Here is a 20,457-nt window from a genome sequence, read left to right as displayed (position 1 = left end):
GACACATAGACTATGTATAGTGGTGAAACTGGGCCTGGCAGGTGGTGAGGGCCAGATCTCACCAAAACCAAGTGTCGTGGTTCTCCACTGATAGCACCCAAGGACCTGTTCTGAGGGTGGCCAGCACAGAACCCCCATCGTGGGGTGCCTGGCAAGTTCACTTGCATAACTACTAAATTATCTGAAATGGATGTACCTCGGAGCCAGTGAACTAGGACTTTGGCTTCGTGTCCATGGGGCATGCCAGCGGGTCACATTTCCTCTCTGAACCTCCCTCCAAGCTGCACTGTACTCATGAAGGGTAAGTGTATTCGTTGTTCTTTTGTGCCTTTTGACTCCACGCCCTGCAGGTCTGGAACTCAGCCAGCGAAACCGAATCATGAGGCTGCAGCTCAGGCTATATTTAATTGAAGGTTTATGGTCTTGCCACAGTTTTAGAAGTTTACGGAACTTTTCTTCTTCTTCTTTTTTTGAGATCGATTGGATACTGTAGGGATTTGAAGTAGTGTTCATTTTGACCCCATGTGCTCCTTTTTAGTGACTCTATGTAAAAGTTTATTTAAAGTGTTACGTCTGAAGTCTTTGAAAATTGCCCCTTCATACTTCCAGTCAATACGGTAAGGATCCTAGAAGGGATTCTATTTTGAGACAGATTGCGTTTTATAGAGTGTAACTTTGGAGAAAAGGGGATGGAATATTTTATTCCTCCGAAAAGTTTTATTACCAGATCTCATCTGATTTGAGATGAAGGAAAAAGAAAATGCAGAGATTTTTGAGGCAAGCGTAAAGCCTACCATATGCCCAGGAGAGATTTTGAAATCTTTCTGGATTGTCCTGAATTCGTTTGAAACGCACTGCAGAATTTGGATTTTATTTAAGAACAAGGGGGAGAACCCATTCGATCAGACGTGGGAGTGAATGATGGCAGCGAGTAAAGAAACCTTTCATACCTGCTCGACCTCTCTCTACGAGATTCCGCAGGGCATGTGGTTGATTTGAGTGAGAACCCCCATGCCCCCCTCCACCCTCCACCCTCCACCCTCCACCTTGTCTGTTCAGAGCCTCTTCTCTCTACCCTCAAGTGCGGTTTCAGTATGACTAGGGAATAGACACTAAAAATATTTCTGGAATGACGTGACCCACTCTCGCCCCATCCAGGAAAGGGACGACAGGCTTCACAAGAAACAGCACATGCTTTCCTTTCATTTCTGGAAGTCCCTGGGTCGACCTGCAGATGCTGCTCCTTCCGTGGCCGATGGCATTCAGACTCCTCGCGGCCGCCGACGGTGCCAGGCAGACAACTGCACGGAGCAGCTCAGCCGCGGGAAGCTGGCCACGGTCTCGGCCCGAGCAGCAGCCCCCGGGCCCCCGGCCACCTCTGCCACTGCATCCGGGAGCCTTCCCACCTCCCTCAGGCTCGTCCCGGCCCCGCCACCGCCACCGGGGCTGAAGAGCTGGCAGGTGGTGGCCGCGCGCGCCGGGGTGCCTCCAGCCCTGGGCGCAGTCGGGGCACGTGGGGGCCTGCCTAGGGCCACTCTGCAGCCCCTCGGGCCCGGCCCCGCCGCCTCCCGCTGCCTCTTCCTGTCGCTGCACCTCAGGCGCGGGCCCAGGATGGAAGCCGCCACCCCTGAGCGGGGTCCCCGGGCCCGACTGAGCGAGGGGGGCGGCCGGGTGAGCGCGGCTCGGGACAGCCAGGAGCCGCGGCGGCAGCAGCTGCGGCCACCACCCGGCCCCGGGCCAGCGGCCTCCTCCCAGCCAGAAGCCAAATACGTGGAGATGTGCGCTTCCGCCGCGGCCCGGGGGCACAGTCCCCGCACCCCGAGACCCGCCCCGGAGCACCGCCCCGCGGAGCAGGGCGCCCCGGGGGGTCGCAGGGAGGAAGCCCAGGATGAACCCAGCGGTCAAGAGAGCCGGGCTCCGGCCCCCCCGAAGAAGCCTGCCTCCTCGGAACTCTCCAGATGCCAGCTCCCCGGCACGGCCGGCGGCCGCAACTTCTCCTCGTCCTCCTCCTCCTCCTCTTCCCCAGTGGACAAAGCAGAAGGTGGCCTTTCCAAGACGGATGACACCACCACGTCCACAGGGGGCCTGGCCACCTCGTCTTCGTCTTTAGGCTTTGAGAGTGACAGTGGTGAGAGCGCAGTGAGCTGCCAGCCCAGGGGAGGAGGAGGAGGGGGAGGAGGAGGAGGGGCAGGAAGAGGGGGGGGAGGAGGGGGAGATGGCACAGAGTGTAGGGACATTATCGCCAAGTCGCAGGGCAGCAGGGACCCCCCCAGGAATGAGGAGGCTCACTACATCACCACCCACGAGATCCAGCTGAGTGAGGTGGAGCAGGACATGGATTTTGATGTGGGACTGGCCTCCCGCTGGGACTTCGAGGACAACAACGTGATCTACTCATTCGTGGACTACGCTTCCTTTGGTGGCAGCGACGAGACCCCAGGGGACGTCACCACCCCGACGGAGGAGGAGGAGGAGGACGACGACAACAGCTGCTACCTCAGCACCACTCCCAGCACCAATGCCACCCAGACTCCGAGCCCCACCAGCAGTGACCCCGCCCGCCCCGGCGCGGACAGCAGCGGTCGCCACACCAGCAGCACGGAAGTGGGCAGCGGCCCCTCTGACAGTGACCCCACGCCCCCACCCGCTGGGCCTGGCACTGCCAGTCCGAGTGAGCCCTTGCTGGAGCCCCCGGAGGCAGCTTCCCGGGCAGCCGCCGCCACCGCCGCAAGCAGCTGTGGGAGTGCAGCAAGCCAGATCCTCCTATCAATCAAACCGACTTCCCGGGCTATAAATGAGCCTAGCAACGTGCGTGCAAAGCAAAACATTATTTATGCTGCCAAGCATGAAGGCGACATGAGCCTCCGCGTCTCTACAGCTGCTGAACACAATTCAAGTTCACTGAAGCAAGACCCGGCTGCAGCCGTGGCTCAGGACCATGCAAAGAAATTCATCGCTGTCCCTGCTCGCCTGCAAACCCGGTGCGGGGCCATCCGGGCGAAGGAGCTGGTGGACTACTCCAGCGGGGCCTCCAGTGCCGTAAGTGAACTGGACGATGCGGACAAGGAGGTGCGCAACCTGACCTCCCGGGCCTTCCGGAGCCTTGCCTACCCCTACTTTGAGGCCCTGAACATCAGCTCCCGGGAGTCCTCCACACTCTCCGAAGTCGGCTTCGGGCGGTGGTCGACCTTCCTGGACTTGAAATGCGGAGGTGTTGGAGCCCGGGTGGAGCAGAGCCTCCTCCGGAGCAGTGCGGCCTCGGTGGCCGCAGGTCTGAGGAAGGGCGGCGGGGCCAGGACCGCCGCAGACCAGCTCTACATCCAGGCCAAGAAGTCCCAGACCAAAGCCTTGGAGTTCGTGGTCAGCAAAGTCGAGGGGGAGATCAAACACGTGGAGACGCCCCTGTGCTTCCAGAAGCAGGTCCAGACGGGCTCCCGCGTGGTCACCCTCCTCGAGCCCCTGAATTTTCGCAGCGAGAGCAAAGCCAGCTCGGCCACGGGGCCCTGCAGGACCGCCAGAGTCTCCGGCAAGGGCCCCGGCTCGGTGTACACGGACGATGGCTCCGAGGCCTCTGAGAGCAGCAAGCCTGCCTCCCGCGCCGACGGCCCCCAGAAGAAGTCCAAGTTTGCTTCCAGTCTGCTCAAGAATGTCATCTCCAAGAAGATGCAGCGGGAACACGAGTTCAAGATGGAGAGGGGGGAAGTCACGGACACATCCCAGCATAACCTCTCCGGCACCTGCAAGGAGCCGGAGGGCCCGGCGCGGGGGGACAGGCAGCAGCGGGAGCGGGGCCTGCAGAGGCAGAGTTCCCGCCACTCCGAGGCGGGCTCCGAGTACACGGTGGTCAGCGCGTCCGATGCAGGCGCGGAGGGCCCCGCGGCCGAGCCCAAATCGCCCGTGTTCAAAGCCAGCGCTCCGCGGGAGAGCCATGCGGTCTCCTGCCGAAATTTCGCGGACGGACACACCGAAGAAGTCTGTGAGATTAAAAAGAGTGCATCAGAGACGGTCAAAGGCATCTTCCTCCGTAGTCAGAACAGCGCATTCCGGTCCTGGAAGGAGAAGGAGGCCGAGAAGAGGGAAGAGAAAGCCCCCGTCGGGAAGCTGAAGCTTCCCAAAGGGGGCGACTGGAGGGCGGATCTCGGAGAGATCTCTGCCAGCAAGTCCACCATCATGTCGCGCCTCTTCGTCCCCAACATCCAGCAGACCCCCAAGGACAAGCAGCCGGGGAAGCAGGCTACCAAGTACCCCGCTGCCCAAGCCGCCTCCACCGCGGTGATCCGGCCCAAGGCTCCCGAAATCAAGATCCGCCTGGGGAGTGTGCAGCAGCCAAGCTCCGACTTCAACATTGCCAAATTGCTCACGCCCAAGCTGGCCGGTGGCAGCGCCTCTAACCTCTTCAAGACCGTCGAGGACAACAGCAGGGCGCAGCAGCAGAAGCTCTTCCGGGGAGACAACCTGGAAAAAGTGCCCCAGTTCCAGGTGAGAGACGTCAGAGACAAGTCCAAGGCCCAAGGCCCCCTCCACCAGGTGAGAGATGTCAGGAAGCTAATCAAAGGGTCGGGGGACAGCAGCGACAAGGGCAGTGTCACCCCAGAGCAGGGGCTGACCGGGCCCAAACCCAGGCAGCTGGCTGCTGCGGGGGGCGGATCCAGATCCCTTTCCCCCATAGTGATTACGTGCCAGGCGGTGGTGAACCAGAGAGAAGATAGCAAAGATAGCATGGACCGAGAGCCGAGGGAGAACGTGGGCAGAGGTGGCAGCGGCAGGTTCTTGAATTCGTCCTCACCCGAAGGGACAGTCTTGGTTCACAGGGCGTCGGGCAGACTGCCCGTGGCCACCATCGCCCCCAATAAGCCTGAGCAGGGCTCCTACCTGCCTGTGCTCAAGATCGTCTCTAAGGCTTCTGCCCAGAAGACCCCAGAGAAGGCCAAGGAGGAGGAGGTCAAGGAGGAAGGGAAAGCCTCCAAGCCATCTCGGAATGCCCTGGAGAAGCTGACTGCCGCCGTGAGGTCCATGGAAGAGCTGTACAGCTTCAACAGGAATGAGTGGAAGCGCAAAAGTGACCCCTTGCCCATGATGATGGACAGCCATGTCCTGTCGCTCATTGCCAGCGAGGAGAGGGAAGGGGCTTCGGGTGCTGAGGGGGACCCAGACAAGCTGGCCAGACGACTGGGTGAGCCAGAGGAGCGGGGCCCGGGAAACAAGGGCGGTGTGGTGCTGCGCGGGGGCCCCGGGGAACGTCTGCAGCGGAGAAACTCCAACCCGAGCGCGGACAGCGTGTCTGCCCGGGCGGCTGCCTTTGAGAACCTGGCCAGGGAAAGGCCTCGATCCCTCTATATCCCCCCAGTCCACAAGGACGTGGAGAGAACCCAGCCCCTGCAGCCCCTCCCACCACTCCCCAGTAACCGCAGCGTGTTCACAGTGAGTGCCAGCAGCACCCAGAAAACTGGGGGTGTCGCTGGCAAGTTCCCCCAAGGGCCTTCTCCAGAGAGTCCTTCAGCAGCCAAGGGCATCAAATCACAGGGACTCCGGTCCCTCAAGATCTCTCCGGCCACGCGGCCACCTCCCGAGGAGGTGACCAATAGGAAAAACGGCAGCAATTTGGAAAAGAACAATAGTGACTGTGAGAATTACCTGTCCATCCCTCTCAAAGGAAGCTCTGCAGCCGGAGAGCTTCCTGGCAGGCCCGGGGCTGGGAGGGAGGGGCCCCCAGCCTCCTCAGGGGCCACTCTCTGCAGCTTGCCCCCTCTGAGTGCCCGCAGTCAGGTCCCCAGCAGTCCCAAAGGTTCTCAGGTCAGTGGAGCCAGCCGGCCAGCTTGGCGTACCAAACCGGACAACCCCAGGGAGACAGTAGCTGCCCCCGCAGGGCCACAGAGCCCTGAGCATCTGCCCACTGCCATCTACCATCAGCAGCCACTGCCGTTCACCCTGCAGGGAGCTCAGCCCCAGGTCCTCTGCTTCTCCCCACCCAGCATGCCTGCCCCAGCACCGGCAGCCCCAGCCCCCGTCCCTGCAGACCCCTTCCAGCAGCCGCAGCCCCAGCAGACCCAGCGCAAGATGCTCCTGGATGTGACGACCGGCCAGTACTATCTGGTGGACACGCCAGTACAGCCCATGACCCGAAGACTTTTTGACCCTGAGACAGGGCAGTATGTGGACGTGCCCATGACCTCCCAGCAGCAGGCTGTGGCTCCCATGTCCCTCCCTGTGCCTCCCTTGGCCCTGAGTCCTGGGGCCTATGGACCCACCTACATGATCTACCCTGGGTTTCTGCCCACGGTGCTGCCCACCAGTGCCCTGCAGCCCACGCCAATTGCTCACACTCCAGGGGCTGGCGAGCTCTCCTCCATGGCGGCAGAGCCCCCCAGCAAAGAGGCAGCTGCGACATTCACTGAGGCCCCATACTTCATGGCCTCTGGTCAGTCTCCTGCCTCCTCTTCCTCCTCGGCCCCAGCAGCCACATCCCAGCTCGTGGGGGCCAAAGGCTTCGCCCAGCTGCACGGCAAGCCTGTCATCAGCATCACTTCGCAACCCCTGGGGCCAAGGATCATAGCCCCCCCCTCCTTTGACGGCACCACCATGAGCTTTGTGGTAGAACACAGATGATGAGCAGTCACCAGAAAGCAGAATGGAGCAGCTGCTGGTGAGTGAATTTTACTTTGATAATCAGTTTCAAGGGATTAAGAGCAATCCTATTGCTTTGTGTTTGCAGTGGCGGAAGAGACTGTCTGTAGAAAGGGGCATTTTGGAAGAACAGAACAAAACCCCATCCCAATGATTAAGGAGCTAATTTCTTACCAAGTTTCCTCTTCTTCCCACTCCTCAGCCTTTCCCCCATTGACCTTTTCAAACTGCCTGAGTATTTTTTTCTCACCAGCCAGCAAGTAGGAGGGAAGTGAACCTTGGATTCCTCAGGTTAGCCTTTGGTGAAGGTTGGCAGGGAATGAGCTGAAAACCCGGTCTGGATTTGGTGCAGTGAGCTTCACTCTACTCCTGGCAGCCCCAGTGACAGAAGGCCTGAATATCCCGAGGGATCACTGGGAACACCGTTAATCTAATTCCACCTCACAAGGAGGGAGAATCACGCTGGCATTTTCTTGTTAGGAGGTTTTCTAAAATTTTGTAGAAAGCCTTCTCTCCCTCGGCCACTTCTTCTGTCTTTTGACATTTCTTACACAAAGGGACTATGTTTTTTTAAGTTCTTGTTTTTCTGTTTCTGGATAATTAGAGTACTTTTTCCTAGGGCGAGTTCAATATAGTTTAATATACCTTACACACACACACACACACATACACACACACTTACACGCACACACACACACACACTGAAAAGGGGGCGGTCCTCCAGCTGCAATGGCTCCTTGGATGGGCTGCTGAGCAGACCATGTCCACTGTGTTCGGCTGCTGATCCCTGTTTAAGACACTCCTTTTCATATCTGCATTCTCACCCTTTGGAAAATAATCAACCTACACTTGCCCCCTTTGAACGAAATCAAATAAAATAGATTCCTAACACCCTAATTAATCCACATTCACAGACCAGAATCCTTGCTGTAAATACAGTCCATGGAACATGAAAAGAAGTGAGTTTGGCTTGTCTGAACCAGGAAACTTCAGGTCAAATACACAATAAGACAAGGGGGCCTTCAGATAGGATCACAAAGGTGCCCGCAGCGTACGGACAAATTTGCCCTCTCATTTCCCCCCCTGTTCTCTTCAGCTTAGATAGAATATGTTGGCACCATGGACGCTTCTAGGACTTTCACTTTTTGGCAAGATCGTGCTGAACCAAGAAGGGAGATGGAGAGGAAAGAAACCCTTTCTCTGCCTGTATGAAAGGAATAAACCATTTTTCTCTTTTCTGAACTGAAAAGGAACAGAAGAACATCGTTTCTTTGTGCAATGGCAGAGCCTTAAATTAGGGAAGTGGGAGCTTTGAATTAGAAACACAGCCTGCTCTCCTCACCAGCCATGTGTTCTTGGACATGCAAACTCTCTAGCACTCATGACACTCATGTGTCAATAATATCCACTCCTCACAATTTACCTGAATGTCAGATGACATAATAGTATATTGCAAAGTAGGAAACCTTTTTCAATTTCAGGGACTGTTACTATGCGCTGTGTTTATTAGACTTCTAGACTTTCGGTCACTGTTCAAAAATCCTTGGGTCTTTCTCTAAAAGTTCAGGTGAGAGCACAAGCCTCATTTTCCTTGCACTCTAGAAATAGATAATTGGAATTCTTCCTTTCTAAGAGATTGCAACAGACAGTGTATGATAATCACAAAGAGGGAGTGTGGGGATTAAAGGCAAATTTATTACATCTTTTATTCAATGTAAAAAATCCAGTATGCATATGGAAGAGGCTCAGAATTAGACACTTAGTTCTGCAGAAAGAAAAGAGTAGCCTCTAAGCAAAAATGTTTTAATCTTCTGGACAGGTGGTATGTTTACCTAAAGCTATTTTGGGGCAGCTAATCCTGTGAGGCCTTTGTGTGAGCCCTGGAGGTGCAGAAGCAAGGGGAAGAGAGGACAGGGCACAGAGGAGGGAGCAACCGGGCACACGCTTGCCTGGTGTCCCTCTAGCAGCTGCGTTTGGCTTTTCTCCCATCTGCTGAGTCTGGAGAGATTAGGCATGGAGTTGTTTCCATCAGACACAGATATAAATCCAAATTTTTAGTGTTCGAGATTTGAACGGTAATTTTTTTTAAGTTTTTCCCTTTTGAAAGTACACTCTTTTATTTTAGTCCACAGCCCTAAAGATAGAAGTGCAGAAGCTGGCTTCTCAAGTGAAGAAGACTAGTTAGGAACTAACAATTAGCATTTTGTATACAGACAAAACTCTAATATCCAAACTCAGATAACTAACTAGAATCCTTCAAAACTTACCTTCCTGAAAGTTCTATGCTGCTTTCCAGAGAAAGTCAGATACATAAAAAAGAAGTGTGCGGTTCTTTGTCCTATATGACAAAAATTGTAAATATTGCGCAGATATGTTTTAAAAAATTACACTAAACACACTCATTGATCAATGGATGCTCATATGGATGGTTGGGATGAGAAGTCTTGGAAGCTGGCTTCAGTTCAAGATTTCCTATAAAACCCAAACTGACTTCAGAGATTTTCCTTGAGATAGAGTAGGAGTTTGTGTGCCCTTTTCAACTAAGAAGTCACACCAGTGATTTGATCCAATCACAATATTTCACAGAGAAGAAAACTACGGCTTAGAATGGAATGGCTTTGCGGAGATCCCAGGGAATGAGATAAGCCAGGACCTGCAGAAGGGGCTCTTTGTGCCCCACACACTGTGCCCTCATAGGTCGGAGGCCTAGAACAAAGGAAGGATGGCAAAGAAACATAATGAGCTTGGTATTGGCAGCCAGGACACCTGGACTCTACTCTGTGCCTCTCCGGACATTTGTATAAAATGAATGTTTGAACAGAACACACTCATTCCCTCATTCATCCAAAGAACATGAATTACCTGTTTACGCTCCACCAGCCACAGTGTACTCTGCCGTGAGGCTGTCAACACCCATGTGACTTGGTATGGTCCCACAGGCCGAGAGCCTGCACTCCAGCTGGAGGACAGACCCGTTCACGCAGAACTGCGAGACCAGGATTCAAGTCCTGTCTTAACCTTTAAGATTCCTTCCAGCTCAAATAATAATTTCATTGTCTATTTTTAGCTACACATTGTAACAGGGAGCTTTGCTTTCTCCCCCTGTGTATATCTGAGCAGAACCAGCTGCCATGATCTCTCTCTGATTATTAGGTTATGAATTTCCCTTTGGTTCTGCTTTCACAGGTGGGTCTTTCTTGCTTCTCGCCTTCCTCTGGTCAATGTGGCAGCATTTCTCACTTTGTCATGTCACAGCCTAGCTAAGAAGATAACTAGCAATATTATTTACTTTATCCTTTCCTAGTAATGATGTCACACATTGTGGTAAATGGAGGAGGCAGTTCACCCAGTGGCCGAGTGGCCAGTGGTCACAAGGGGAGCCTACTCGAGAAACACCACTGTGCCTAGGCACACCAGTTGCAAAACTCCACATATTCTCCTTTTCTGTCACAACTTTTCTATTCTAGGCTTTTGTTGTTTGTTGACTTTTGGTTTGAACGTTACAGAATCTTTGATGCTTTTCCTGATGAGATTATTTTGGGTTCAGTTTTCTATCGTCCGACACACAGAGCTGTTATTTTTCCCTCCCTGACATATTCACGCTCATGCTTTCTCCTGCCTATCCTCTTAGAAAGCCATATTTTTGCTTTAAAACTTCTATTGAGACTTGATCACAAATGCCATTCATGGGGGCATAAAGATAAAAGAAATAGGTAATGAAAACAAAAGAAAACTTTAATTGGCAACCACACTTATGTCACAAAAAGTCATGCAATTGTTTTGTTTCATTGGATGTCTGTTGTTTTTTTTTCCCCTAGAGGACTTGATCCATTTGTCTTTTCATTTCTGAGTGCACTTTACGTGGCTCCTACACTTTGGTCTCTCTTTTCTTCTTGCTTCCACATCCTCCGGCTTCTTTCCACCCCCTCAATGGAGCCACACACAGCAGAAGCTGAAGTGGAGAGAGAGGGGGGTTGGAAACAGGGGCAGCTACTTTTGTAGAGCTCTAAGGAGGCCCTTGAGGGCTCCTCAGATCATCACACCCTGTCCCTTGGGTTAAAATTGCAGGAGGAGGGGCACCTGGGTGGCTCAGTGGTTGAGTGTCTGCCTCTGGCTCAGGTTGTGATCCTGGGGTCCTGGGATCAAGTCCCACACAGGGCTCCCTGCAGAGAGCCTGCTTCTCCCTCAGCCTATGGCTGTGATTCTCAAGAATAAATAAATACAATCTTTAAAAAAAAAATTGGAGGAGGAAATTGGGAATCAGAGAGAGGTTAAGTGATCCTTAAGTATCACAGTGTCCCTGAGGGCAGAGTTGGGACTAAAAACCAGAATGATCCTAAACTACAATCTCTTCCCCATTGGTTTCTCACCTGCTCTTCCTATCGCCTTCTCTTTTTCTCCCTCAGGCAATTCTTCTTTGGTGGCCCTCCTTCCTGGTGTCTGTCCTACTCACTCATTCCCCACCCCTTTCTTCCCTTACCGTTGGTTTGAGAATTTAATTTTTACCATTTTCTGCATTTTTGGTTTTTGTTTGGTGATTTCATTCCCTTTTACGGTCTCTCTTTTCCCATTTTCCCATTCGATTTTGGTGGACTTAGTGTGATGCTCCACTTTGCTTCTTCCCCCATCCTCATCTTTTTTTTTTTTTTTTTTTTTTGTCACCCACTGGTCAGCCTAAAGGACAGGTGCTCCCTCACCTGCACATTCTTTGTACCTTTGTGCAGAGACCTGGTGGCAGGACTTGGGGCTGCAAGTGCCACATTTCATTTGTAGTTCATTCTATAATTACATTCCTGAATCAATTTGCTTATTTCTGTTTTTTTCCCCTAACTCAGTTGTGGCTTCCTCTCTCCATTATTGTCTCTAGCTGCTCTTTTATTTTACTATCTTCCTGATGTCTTTTTCATCTTTCCTTCCTTTTTTTAAAAATGATTTTATTCATTTATTCATGAAAGACACAGAGAGAGAGAGAAAGAGGCAGAGACACAGGCAGAGGGCGAAGCAGGCTCCATGCAGGGTGCCCAACATGGGACTCAATCCCGGGTCTCCAGGATCACACCCTGGGCTGAAGGCGGCACTAAACTGCTGAGCCACCCGGGCTGCCCCTTTTTCTTGAGACTGTGGCTTCCCTCCAGCTTATTCTTGAGTGCCTTTCTCCATGATTGGATAGCCTTTGTATTTTCTTCTCTACCTTCTACAAACTTAACAATAAATGAAAAATAATAGCTAATGTGTATTCATAATTTATTATATTTCAAGACTTAATACCATGCCATTTGATTCTTAAAGTAAGTAGGTACTGTTTTTCATTCATCTTTGACAAATGGAAAGATCACTTGTCCCAGACAATCAGATCACCTGCAATCCAGGCCCTCAAGCTCTGTGGCCATGCTCTCACAGGAGACCCCTGTACGCATGCTTCTTTTCTTTCTGGCCTCCAAGCCTTGGTTTCCTGTTGCGAATTGTCCTCTTACCTTACCTAGGCAAAGGGGGAAGAGAATCAGGTGACAAACTAACCCTGAATCTGGCAACATCTAGCATATACTAAGTCTCCATGTGTGTTTTGCTCTTGATTATAAAAGTTAGCTGTCCTTGGTTATTAGAACATCTTATGCCTTGAAGAGAATAAAAGGCAGTTCAGAACTTCTCAGGGTGGCTGTGGCTCTCCATTGGCTGGGGGCGGGGGTGGGAGGGCTGGGGATGGGGTTCATACACTGTAGTTGAAGGACTAAAGGCCAAGTATGTGCACCCTTGCAGTCGGGCAGCCCTGGCTCAAATTCAAATGCTTGTATTACTTTGGACAACCGACGTATCTTCTCTGGGCCTTGGTCTCTTCAACTGTAAAATGGAAATACCTGGTAGGAGTGTTGTGAAGACTGACTTATAAAACCATTACAGGGATGCCTGAGTGACTCAGTGGTTGAGTGTCTGCCTTCAGCTCAGGTTGTGATCCTGGGGTCCTGGGATCGAGTCCCACATCAGGCTCCCCGCAGGGAGCCTGCTTCTCCCTCTGCCTATGTCTCTGCCTTTCTCTGTGTCGTTCATGAATAAATAAATAAAATCTTAAAAAAAAAAATTAAAAAAAGACATAACAGCTCATGGCACATAGAGTTCAATCTCCCTTGGAGACTAGAACCTCTTCCTGCATGCCTCAGAACAGGGGCATGAAGGGGCCCCTCCCAGAGCAGAAGAGTGGCCCTTATCTATGCAGATTTCCAGGGCAGCATCAGGGAGTGCTTTATATTTCCCCAAACTGAAGGCAATACCCAGAGCCCTGTGGCCCCTTCAAGCTGGCTTATCTCTTGGGGCAGGCCAGTTGGCCATAGGTCAGGATACTCTAGTACCAAGGCCTTCCAGAATGTCATACAACTCTGGATATAGCTTTCCAGCTGCATGTAGTGATTTTCCTCTCTGTCTGGGCACAGGTCTGTGTGGAGCAAGGGAAAATCTGACCAAGCATCCCTGCTGAACTCTGTCATGTGTTCTGATCCTATAATCATGGGAAGTCATGCAGGCAAACTGCCTGGTGACATAGTATAGTCATCCCTCTCATCTTTACTGACTTCTTCATGATCCTCTGATAGGCAAAACTGGTGGGTTTTGTTATTTTCTCCTTAATAGGAGTCAGAGCAACTTCATGACTTTCAAAATTTCAAGTCAAATTCCTCTGAAGTTAATGTAAGCAGAACCAGTGTCCTGTGAATGAATGAAAAGGTGATATCCAGTTCATGGATCCCTAAAAATGTTCCCAATAGATTGTATAAATAGATTTCTCCTTCATTTCTCAGACTGTTCTCACTGTCTTATAGTAGGCTTCCCACTGCTCCCCACCACTGTCTGCACCCTCCCCGCCCCCACTACCACCCTGTATCCTTCTCATCTGCTCAGGGCATCTTTGCAAAATCTTGCCTTATAATGGAGTCAGCCTGACTTGTTGTCAGATCCTTGGGTCCCTGAATCTGAAATAACTCTTCTAAGTCTTCTATTTTCTTCTCCTCCCCTTCTAATTCTATTTTCTTTTCCTGTTGATGCTTTATATGTCTTAAGGTTCAAAAACTTAAATTTAGCAAATGAGAAGTCTCCAAACCTACCACAGCCCCTTTCATCTTGAAGGTCATTCCTCAATATAAAATACAAAAGAATAAAACAAACAAACAAACAAAACCATGAGATATATACCTATGAAATCATAATTATTCTTTTTTTTTAAGATTTTATTTATTTATTTGAGAGAAAGAGTGTGCATACCTGAAAGAGAGCATGGTGGGGAGGGGGAGAGGGAGAGGGAGAAGGAGGCTCCCACTGAGCAAGGAGCCCCACATGGGGCTGGAGGCTCAATCCCACTGCCCTGGGATCATGAACTCAACCAAAGGCAGATACTAAATGGACTGAGCCACCCAGGTGTCCCAATAATCATAATTATCCTTATAGACTTTTTTTTTCTTACATGTTTAATGCAGGCCAATTTTTAGATGACAGGATTAAAATATCCCTTGCCGAGCTACTCTGATTGCATATAATTGATTAGATAGCTGTTATTTGATACTTCCCAGAGGTTATTTTTCACATGACAGAGTCTTCTTAATCCCTAACAAATTTTACCTGTAGGCCACTCTATTTCTGTCTTCATAATATTGTGTTCAAATATCAACTCCCAAATGTTAAAAAAAATGTTTTTTTAGGCAAAGTTTTAGTAGATATCCTGTATATATATAGAAAGATTGGCAGAAAGGGCTCATTTTCAGTAGGCTTTTGAATTTGTCAATGCTTGTGATAGAATGGATTTAACTAAGTTAAAGGCTCTAATCAATGTATCTCATTTTAGTCAAAATGCACTGTATGAAATTCTTTGTAACTTAAGTAGTGCTCATTCACTTATAAGAATTCTCAGTATAGAGTTTAGTTCTTCAACGAGATCACTAACTCATGGTAAATTTCAAATATTTCTCTTTAGCTTAAATATCATTTCTGCATGATGTTTTAGGAACATATCTATTACACTTTTATCTCTGCTACGGATGATTTTAATGAACCTAAACATTTAACTCTAAAGTCATTTTTGAGGGGATCCCTGGGTGGCGCAGCGGTTTAGTGCCTGCCTTTGGATAAGGGCGCGATCCTGGAGACCTGAGATCGAGTCCCACGTCGGGCTCCCGGTGCATGGAGCCTGTTTCTCCCTCTGCCTATGTCTCTGCCTCTCTCTCTCTCTGTGACTATCATAAATAAAAAAAAAAAAAAAGAAAAAAAAGACAACCAAAAAAAAGTCACATTTTAAAAAAATAAATAAATAAATAAAAAATAAAATCATTTTTGAACAGTTGATTGGATTTAATTCAAGTCTCAAAGAAAGGTTCCACTCTGGGCACTTTCTTGAAGTCAGTATAATGTCTAAGTACGTTTAGAAACACATTTCCCAAACACATTTTGAGATGGGAACTTCCTCATTATCAATGTTGAAATTAGCCAAATAGTCAAATAAAATGTATCTTGACATTTTCCTTGCTTCTTGAAAAGTGAAATTTACTTTTAGAACTAATGATCTTTTCCTTGACTATGTTTGTTTATAGGAGCAAGACAGAAGATGGACTATTCTGTAATCTGAAGGTTGCGTTGTAACAGCACTAAGAATTCAGCTGAAAAACTTCCTCTACATGTGTTATTCTTAGTTTTTGCTTCTTATAAACCAAGTGTGTAAGTTTCTATATTTTCCTGAACAACCCTGTTAAAGACAGTTTGTGTTATTTTAGTGTTACTAAGCTGAGTGAATGGTTGCAGTTTTCCCCTGTAAAGCGGGTTCTTTTTATACTTTAAAACAGAATATAAGCTTTCTCTTCATCTTTCCCTCCTGTCCCTGTGACTAGGCAAGCCATCCCTTAAGGGTTTTCAAAGCTCAATCAAAACATACGGCAGAATGAGGTTGGTTCTGTTGTAAACCACACCGGCAGATCAATAATCTGGATCACAGATCTCCTTGGAGGTTCTCAGAATACGTGAGGATTAGCTTCCAGAGCTGTAACACATGTTCGATTTTAAATATGGTGGGTCTACATTTTGAATTATATACCAGCCAAGCCTGGTCATTCCCTTGGTTCCGTTCTACATGTTTTATTGGGTTTAGCATGATTTCAAATGGGATTGTGAAAGATAGTGGCTTTGACTCTTGGGCTTTGTTTTGATTTTCCCATTTGTACAATGCCGTGACACTATCTGTTGCCTTAAGATAGAATGGCTTGAAATAGCAAAGAGCCAGCGATTGCGTTTAAAGTTAAGTTCTTAGTCTCAGAAAGGTATAACATGCCTATTTTCCTCCAGGAATCTGATCTTTATGATGAGTGGATAGCCTTTTTTTGGTCTTCTTTAGTGATTCCCTTCCTGCATAGTTGCATGCTCCTCTCTCACAGATTGTTTGGAGTTTGAGGAGTGGCCTGTATGGGGCAGTAGAGTGGAATGTAAACTGATTCCGTGGCTCTGATGCTCTCCAGCCCAGCCATACTTGCTCCTTATGGGCTTAAGAGATGTCAAGAATCCAAATCACAGAATGTTTCAGCGACTTTCAATATTGCCTCAGTCGTAACTCAATTCTGAAGGTTATTTTAGTGAGTGTTCACAGTGAATCTTGAAGAGCTGATTGAACAGATAAATATTTAGATTGTCATCATTAATAAGTGTGTTGACATATATCCAACAAACGATACTTTGGAATAGATAGTCCTTACTTTTAAAAGAAAATAACTTGAAGGTTCTCCCAGGCTTTCTTTAAGGAATCTCCTCTTATCTATTGACTTGTTCAAAGATAAGGCATCCTGGTAAATTTTTTTAGATCCTTAATTTAGATTTTGATGATCATTGGTCTTGGTTTCTATTTAAAATTTTTTCTTGAAGCCATAGCATTTTATGCTATTCATAACTGAAGATATGAGTAAAAACCTGAGACTAATTTTTATATGATTTATATAATCTCATTACTTTGTACTTAGGCTTCCTATCTCAGACTCCTTTAGGAAAAATAATTCAATTTCACTTTTAGCATCTTCCTTAAAGGGATCTTGCTCTAAAAAGAAATACTGTTAGGTAGAAGAAAAGGTTTGAGGGAGGAATAGCCAGCCCTGGTCACAATTCAATCAATGCACTGATAAGTGATGAAATGAAGCATAAAATATAAAACAGTCCCTGGCCATAGACACGATGCTCTTGTACCATATTGGGAAAAGCGTAATTCCTTGGCCACAGAGGTCTTCTTACCCAGGTACAGCAGCAGCTCTGCCCTAGAATTGACTTAATTTTTCACCACTGGAGAGCTTCTCTTACAGCACCAGTTGCTCCTCATTATCCAGAGATTGGCTGGGCATGAGGTCATTGAATATTGAAAAAAGAAGGTAAAGTCAATTTCAAAGATCTCAAACCTGTAATACTCAAAGCAGCACCATGAATTCTCAAGTGTTTGAACACATCTGGCAAAACTGATCTAGGATTTGGGTGGAGATAGTACCAGAATCGACAAAGACTATTTTAAAACCATGTGTGACTTTTAGGAAAAGGCTAATCATGCCCATATTGAGTGATCATAATCAGTGATCATATTGAGTAGTCAACTGCTTGCAAGGTCTTTAAAAAGAGAGATATCTCCTTCCCTAGAAAATGTGGTAGAGTTCTTAGCTACCAAGGACCTGGGGACCCCATAAGCTATTTATCACTATTTATCACCAGCAGATCTGAGCCTTAAGTTCTCAAACTTAGGTAAACTAGTACAGAAACTAGGAAAGAAAAGAGAACTTTTCACTTGTTGGTTCCACCAGAGAGGCCACATCCTCTAAGAAGTTATCAAGTACATAGTAAATGTCCAAGGGATTAAAAAAATAACTTTAAAAATAATATTCTATGAATACCAGTGTTTATTGACAATTTTATGGTTCTTTATCTCATCAAACCAAAAAAACCAAACCAATGCTGCTGGCCATTTACTACCTCAAGTGATAGGAACATTTTTAAAGACATGAGGTCAATCTAAATCCTCATTTTCAGTGTTTTATTATTTCTTGAGATTGCCTTGCTATTTGAATGAAGTGGTTATGTCCTTCCTGTTTCAACCAAAGATAGGTGGAATAAAACAAGAATCTATGAAGCCTTCTTATCCATAAAACTATCACCCAACACTGTCCCTTTAGCTACTGAACTACATTTTTATAAAGTTTTATGTACATAAAACTGTTGATAAAGCATGAGGCATTTCCTAAACAGTGCCTCAAGCTGGAATCGAACTAGAATTGTAGAGTCTGGTTTTTGCCATTTCTTTTCAGGGTTACATGTGTGAATCAGTTTTCCAGAGGAACCATGGGGCATTGTCTGTAGAAACCTTGACCCATTTCCTCTTTCTCCGTTGGTTAAATGGTAAGGTTGACATACTCTTTATTTGCATTGTTTCTGAAAAACTGAACACATTTGTAACCAGTATGAAAACTTCAATCTCCCAGAATATATTTTCTTAAAAGCACTCACTGAAATTGCCCTCAGGGTTGAATGAAGCCCAAATATGCAGTTAGTGACTTAATATATGGGCTCTCTGTATGTCTGTATATGTCTTTATACGTTTGCGTGTATGTGGCTCTCTATATACCATTGAGGAAATAAGCTAAACCAAATTACACTTTGACAGCTTTATGACAAATCTCAAATGTTAACACACATTTCAAACTTAGCCTTATAACACTAGGAAATATCTAGTGATATAAATTTCTTAATTTCAGATTTGACTTCATCATTCTTGCCTCTTAAAGAGACTTCATGCATTTTAATTATTTTCATACTTCATAGAAATGAAAGTCTGTGTTTGCTACAAATTGAATGCTCATGCTACCTGAAATAATACTTTGGACTGCAGGACAGTATTGATTCTTAAGTAGATTGACTATAATTTCATAAGTATATATATATGTGCACAAGAAAACGCAGTCAGTAATAGTCTCTGTGTTTAAAAACCATCATGGTATATACATTTTCCTACGTGGTGCTTGAGGAGTTTCATTCTACAGTTTACAAGGTGTCGGTTTGCACCCCAAATTCTCAGGGTATGCTATTTTACCCAAATACTTGAAAGAAAAAGGTGCCCTGTATTTTATCAGTACTGTTGATGGGGAAAAATTTTGTGTAGGCTTGTTTTAGAAAACTACTTATAAAAATCAAATTCATAAACTACGTTAGGCTTTTTCATAATTTCTAAGATATATAGATAGATATGAGATATATTTTCCAGAGACTGTTTCTATATCCTTAACCACTTCTGGGTCCTGAGTAGACCTCACAGGTGCATAAAATCATTAATAAAGCATGAAGCATTTGCTAAACTGTTACCTTGAGCTTGAATCTAATCAGAATTGCAGACTCTGATTCTCTGGAAAGAAAACATATCCATCTGTGGCACGTGTGACTACAAGGCCCAGAGAATGATTCTGAAAATTGAACTCATTTGTATGCCCCATGTCTCAGAAGAGAACTGAACGTTCACAGCAGTGTTTGTAAGCTGTTAACATTCTTGTTTCGTGTTGCAACTAGAGCGTATTATTAGATTTATTCCTATTGAATTCAAAATGGTGCAGAATAACACACACACACACTACACATTTGATTTGATTTTTTTTTTAAAGGTTCATAATTGCTTTTTACAAGCTAGTGTTACTGGCAGAGTCCTTGTCGGGGCTCCCTGAAATTACCTATCCTACCCGGATCTGTTTTCTAGCAGGTGGTCCTTTTTCTCCCTCTTTAAGAATGTAGTTTTCTATATTTACGTGTAAGTCATATTATCGTATAGTGAAGACAGTGGTGGTTGAAAAGAATGTGAAGACTGTGGAAGTTATGTCCCAAGCAGAGGAGAGGAAATCGTGTGGTAAATGGAGAAAGACATTGGGTAATGCCGAATTGTACCCCTGACTAGGAAAAAAGCCAGAGGTAAATGGAAGAATGTGAACATTAAAACTGCTCTCAAGACAGAAATCTTGGTGGAAAAGTTCCTACCTGAGGTCTGATTCAATTACAAGACACAGTGAGCTTGGCCAGCGGGACTGTGAAATCAGCTCAGCAGCTCTGAGAATTACGTTATCGATGTATTGCAGATGGAGAAAACCACTTAGACAAGGACTCTGTGAGACTGGCCTACTTACCTTTAACTGCGGCATTCGTAAGTGATTGTGCAATCTTGTGTAATGGTCTTTTATTTTGACTCTTTTGAAAAAAAAAAAAAAGTTTTGTTGTTGTTTTTCCAGTAAAAATAACTGCGAAGAAAACATGCATTGTTTGTCTCTATTTTAACTCAAAAAACAAACTGTGGACATGTTCATTTTCTTCTTTATTCTAATTGAAATCCCTCACTTTACTAAAATCCTCTATCATAATGGTTCATGTCCAGGTTGTATTAATTTCTGATTGCTGCGGTCACCACAAACGTCGTGGCTTACGACAACACAAATTTGTTATCTTTCAGTTCTAGGGATTGAAGGCTGGCCTGGCTCTTTCCCTGTACCAGAGTATTTCCCCTGACAACAAAAGGACTCTAACTGCCTGCATCACTAGGTAGCATTGTGAGGTGCACCTACCAAAGTGTGTGATGCTCCAGTGACACCAAAGAGCAGCCTAGATGAGTATCCCCAAGGGTTCACACGGACTCCTGGGAAAGTAATTGTGCTAATCCCCTTTAAAGCACAAATATGAGAGGTGTACATTTGGGAGATTTAGTGCACGATGAGAATCAATGCTGTAACGTGTCCCTTAAGTCAACCACCAGTCAACTGAAGTCCCTATAATCCTTGAGATCAAAGCCCCAAAAAGATTTGAGCCCACATC

The 20,457-nt window shown here is 47.0% G+C and overlaps 1 protein-coding gene across 2 annotated transcripts; it reads left to right on the top strand.

The window, feature by feature from the left end:
• Window positions 1-19,901, top strand: C33H4orf54 (chromosome 33 C4orf54 homolog). Of its 2 annotated transcripts, XR_012023287.1 has the most exons (4): window positions 1-301; window positions 1,159-6,643; window positions 15,192-15,315; window positions 19,553-19,901. XR_012023287.1 is itself a non-coding variant. In XM_072810319.1 (3 exons), exon 2 carries the CDS (start codon window positions 1,192-1,194, stop codon window positions 6,604-6,606), a length of 5,415 nt encoding a protein of 1,804 aa, XP_072666420.1. In that variant the 5' UTR covers window positions 1-301; window positions 1,159-1,191; the 3' UTR covers window positions 6,607-6,643; window positions 15,192-19,901. The 2 variants fall into 2 exon arrangements, 1 of the variants encoding a protein (XP_072666420.1); XM_072810319.1 differs by having other exon boundaries at window positions 15,192-19,901.
• The last annotated feature ends 556 nt before the right edge of the window (window positions 19,902-20,457 follow it).

Source organism: Canis lupus, chromosome 33 (assembly GCF_048164855.1).
Source record: "Canis lupus baileyi chromosome 33, mCanLup2.hap1, whole genome shotgun sequence".
NCBI lineage: Eukaryota > Metazoa > Chordata > Mammalia > Carnivora > Canidae > Canis > Canis lupus.
Note: the sequence above shows the minus strand (reverse complement) of the source record. Positions and strands in the feature narration are given on the sequence as shown.

What these genes read in the sequence shown, in the direction of transcription:
- C33H4orf54 (XM_072810319.1), top strand. Translation starts at nt 1,192, where the DNA reads ATGCTTTCCTTTCATTTCTGGAAGTCCCTGGGTCGACCTGCAGATGCT.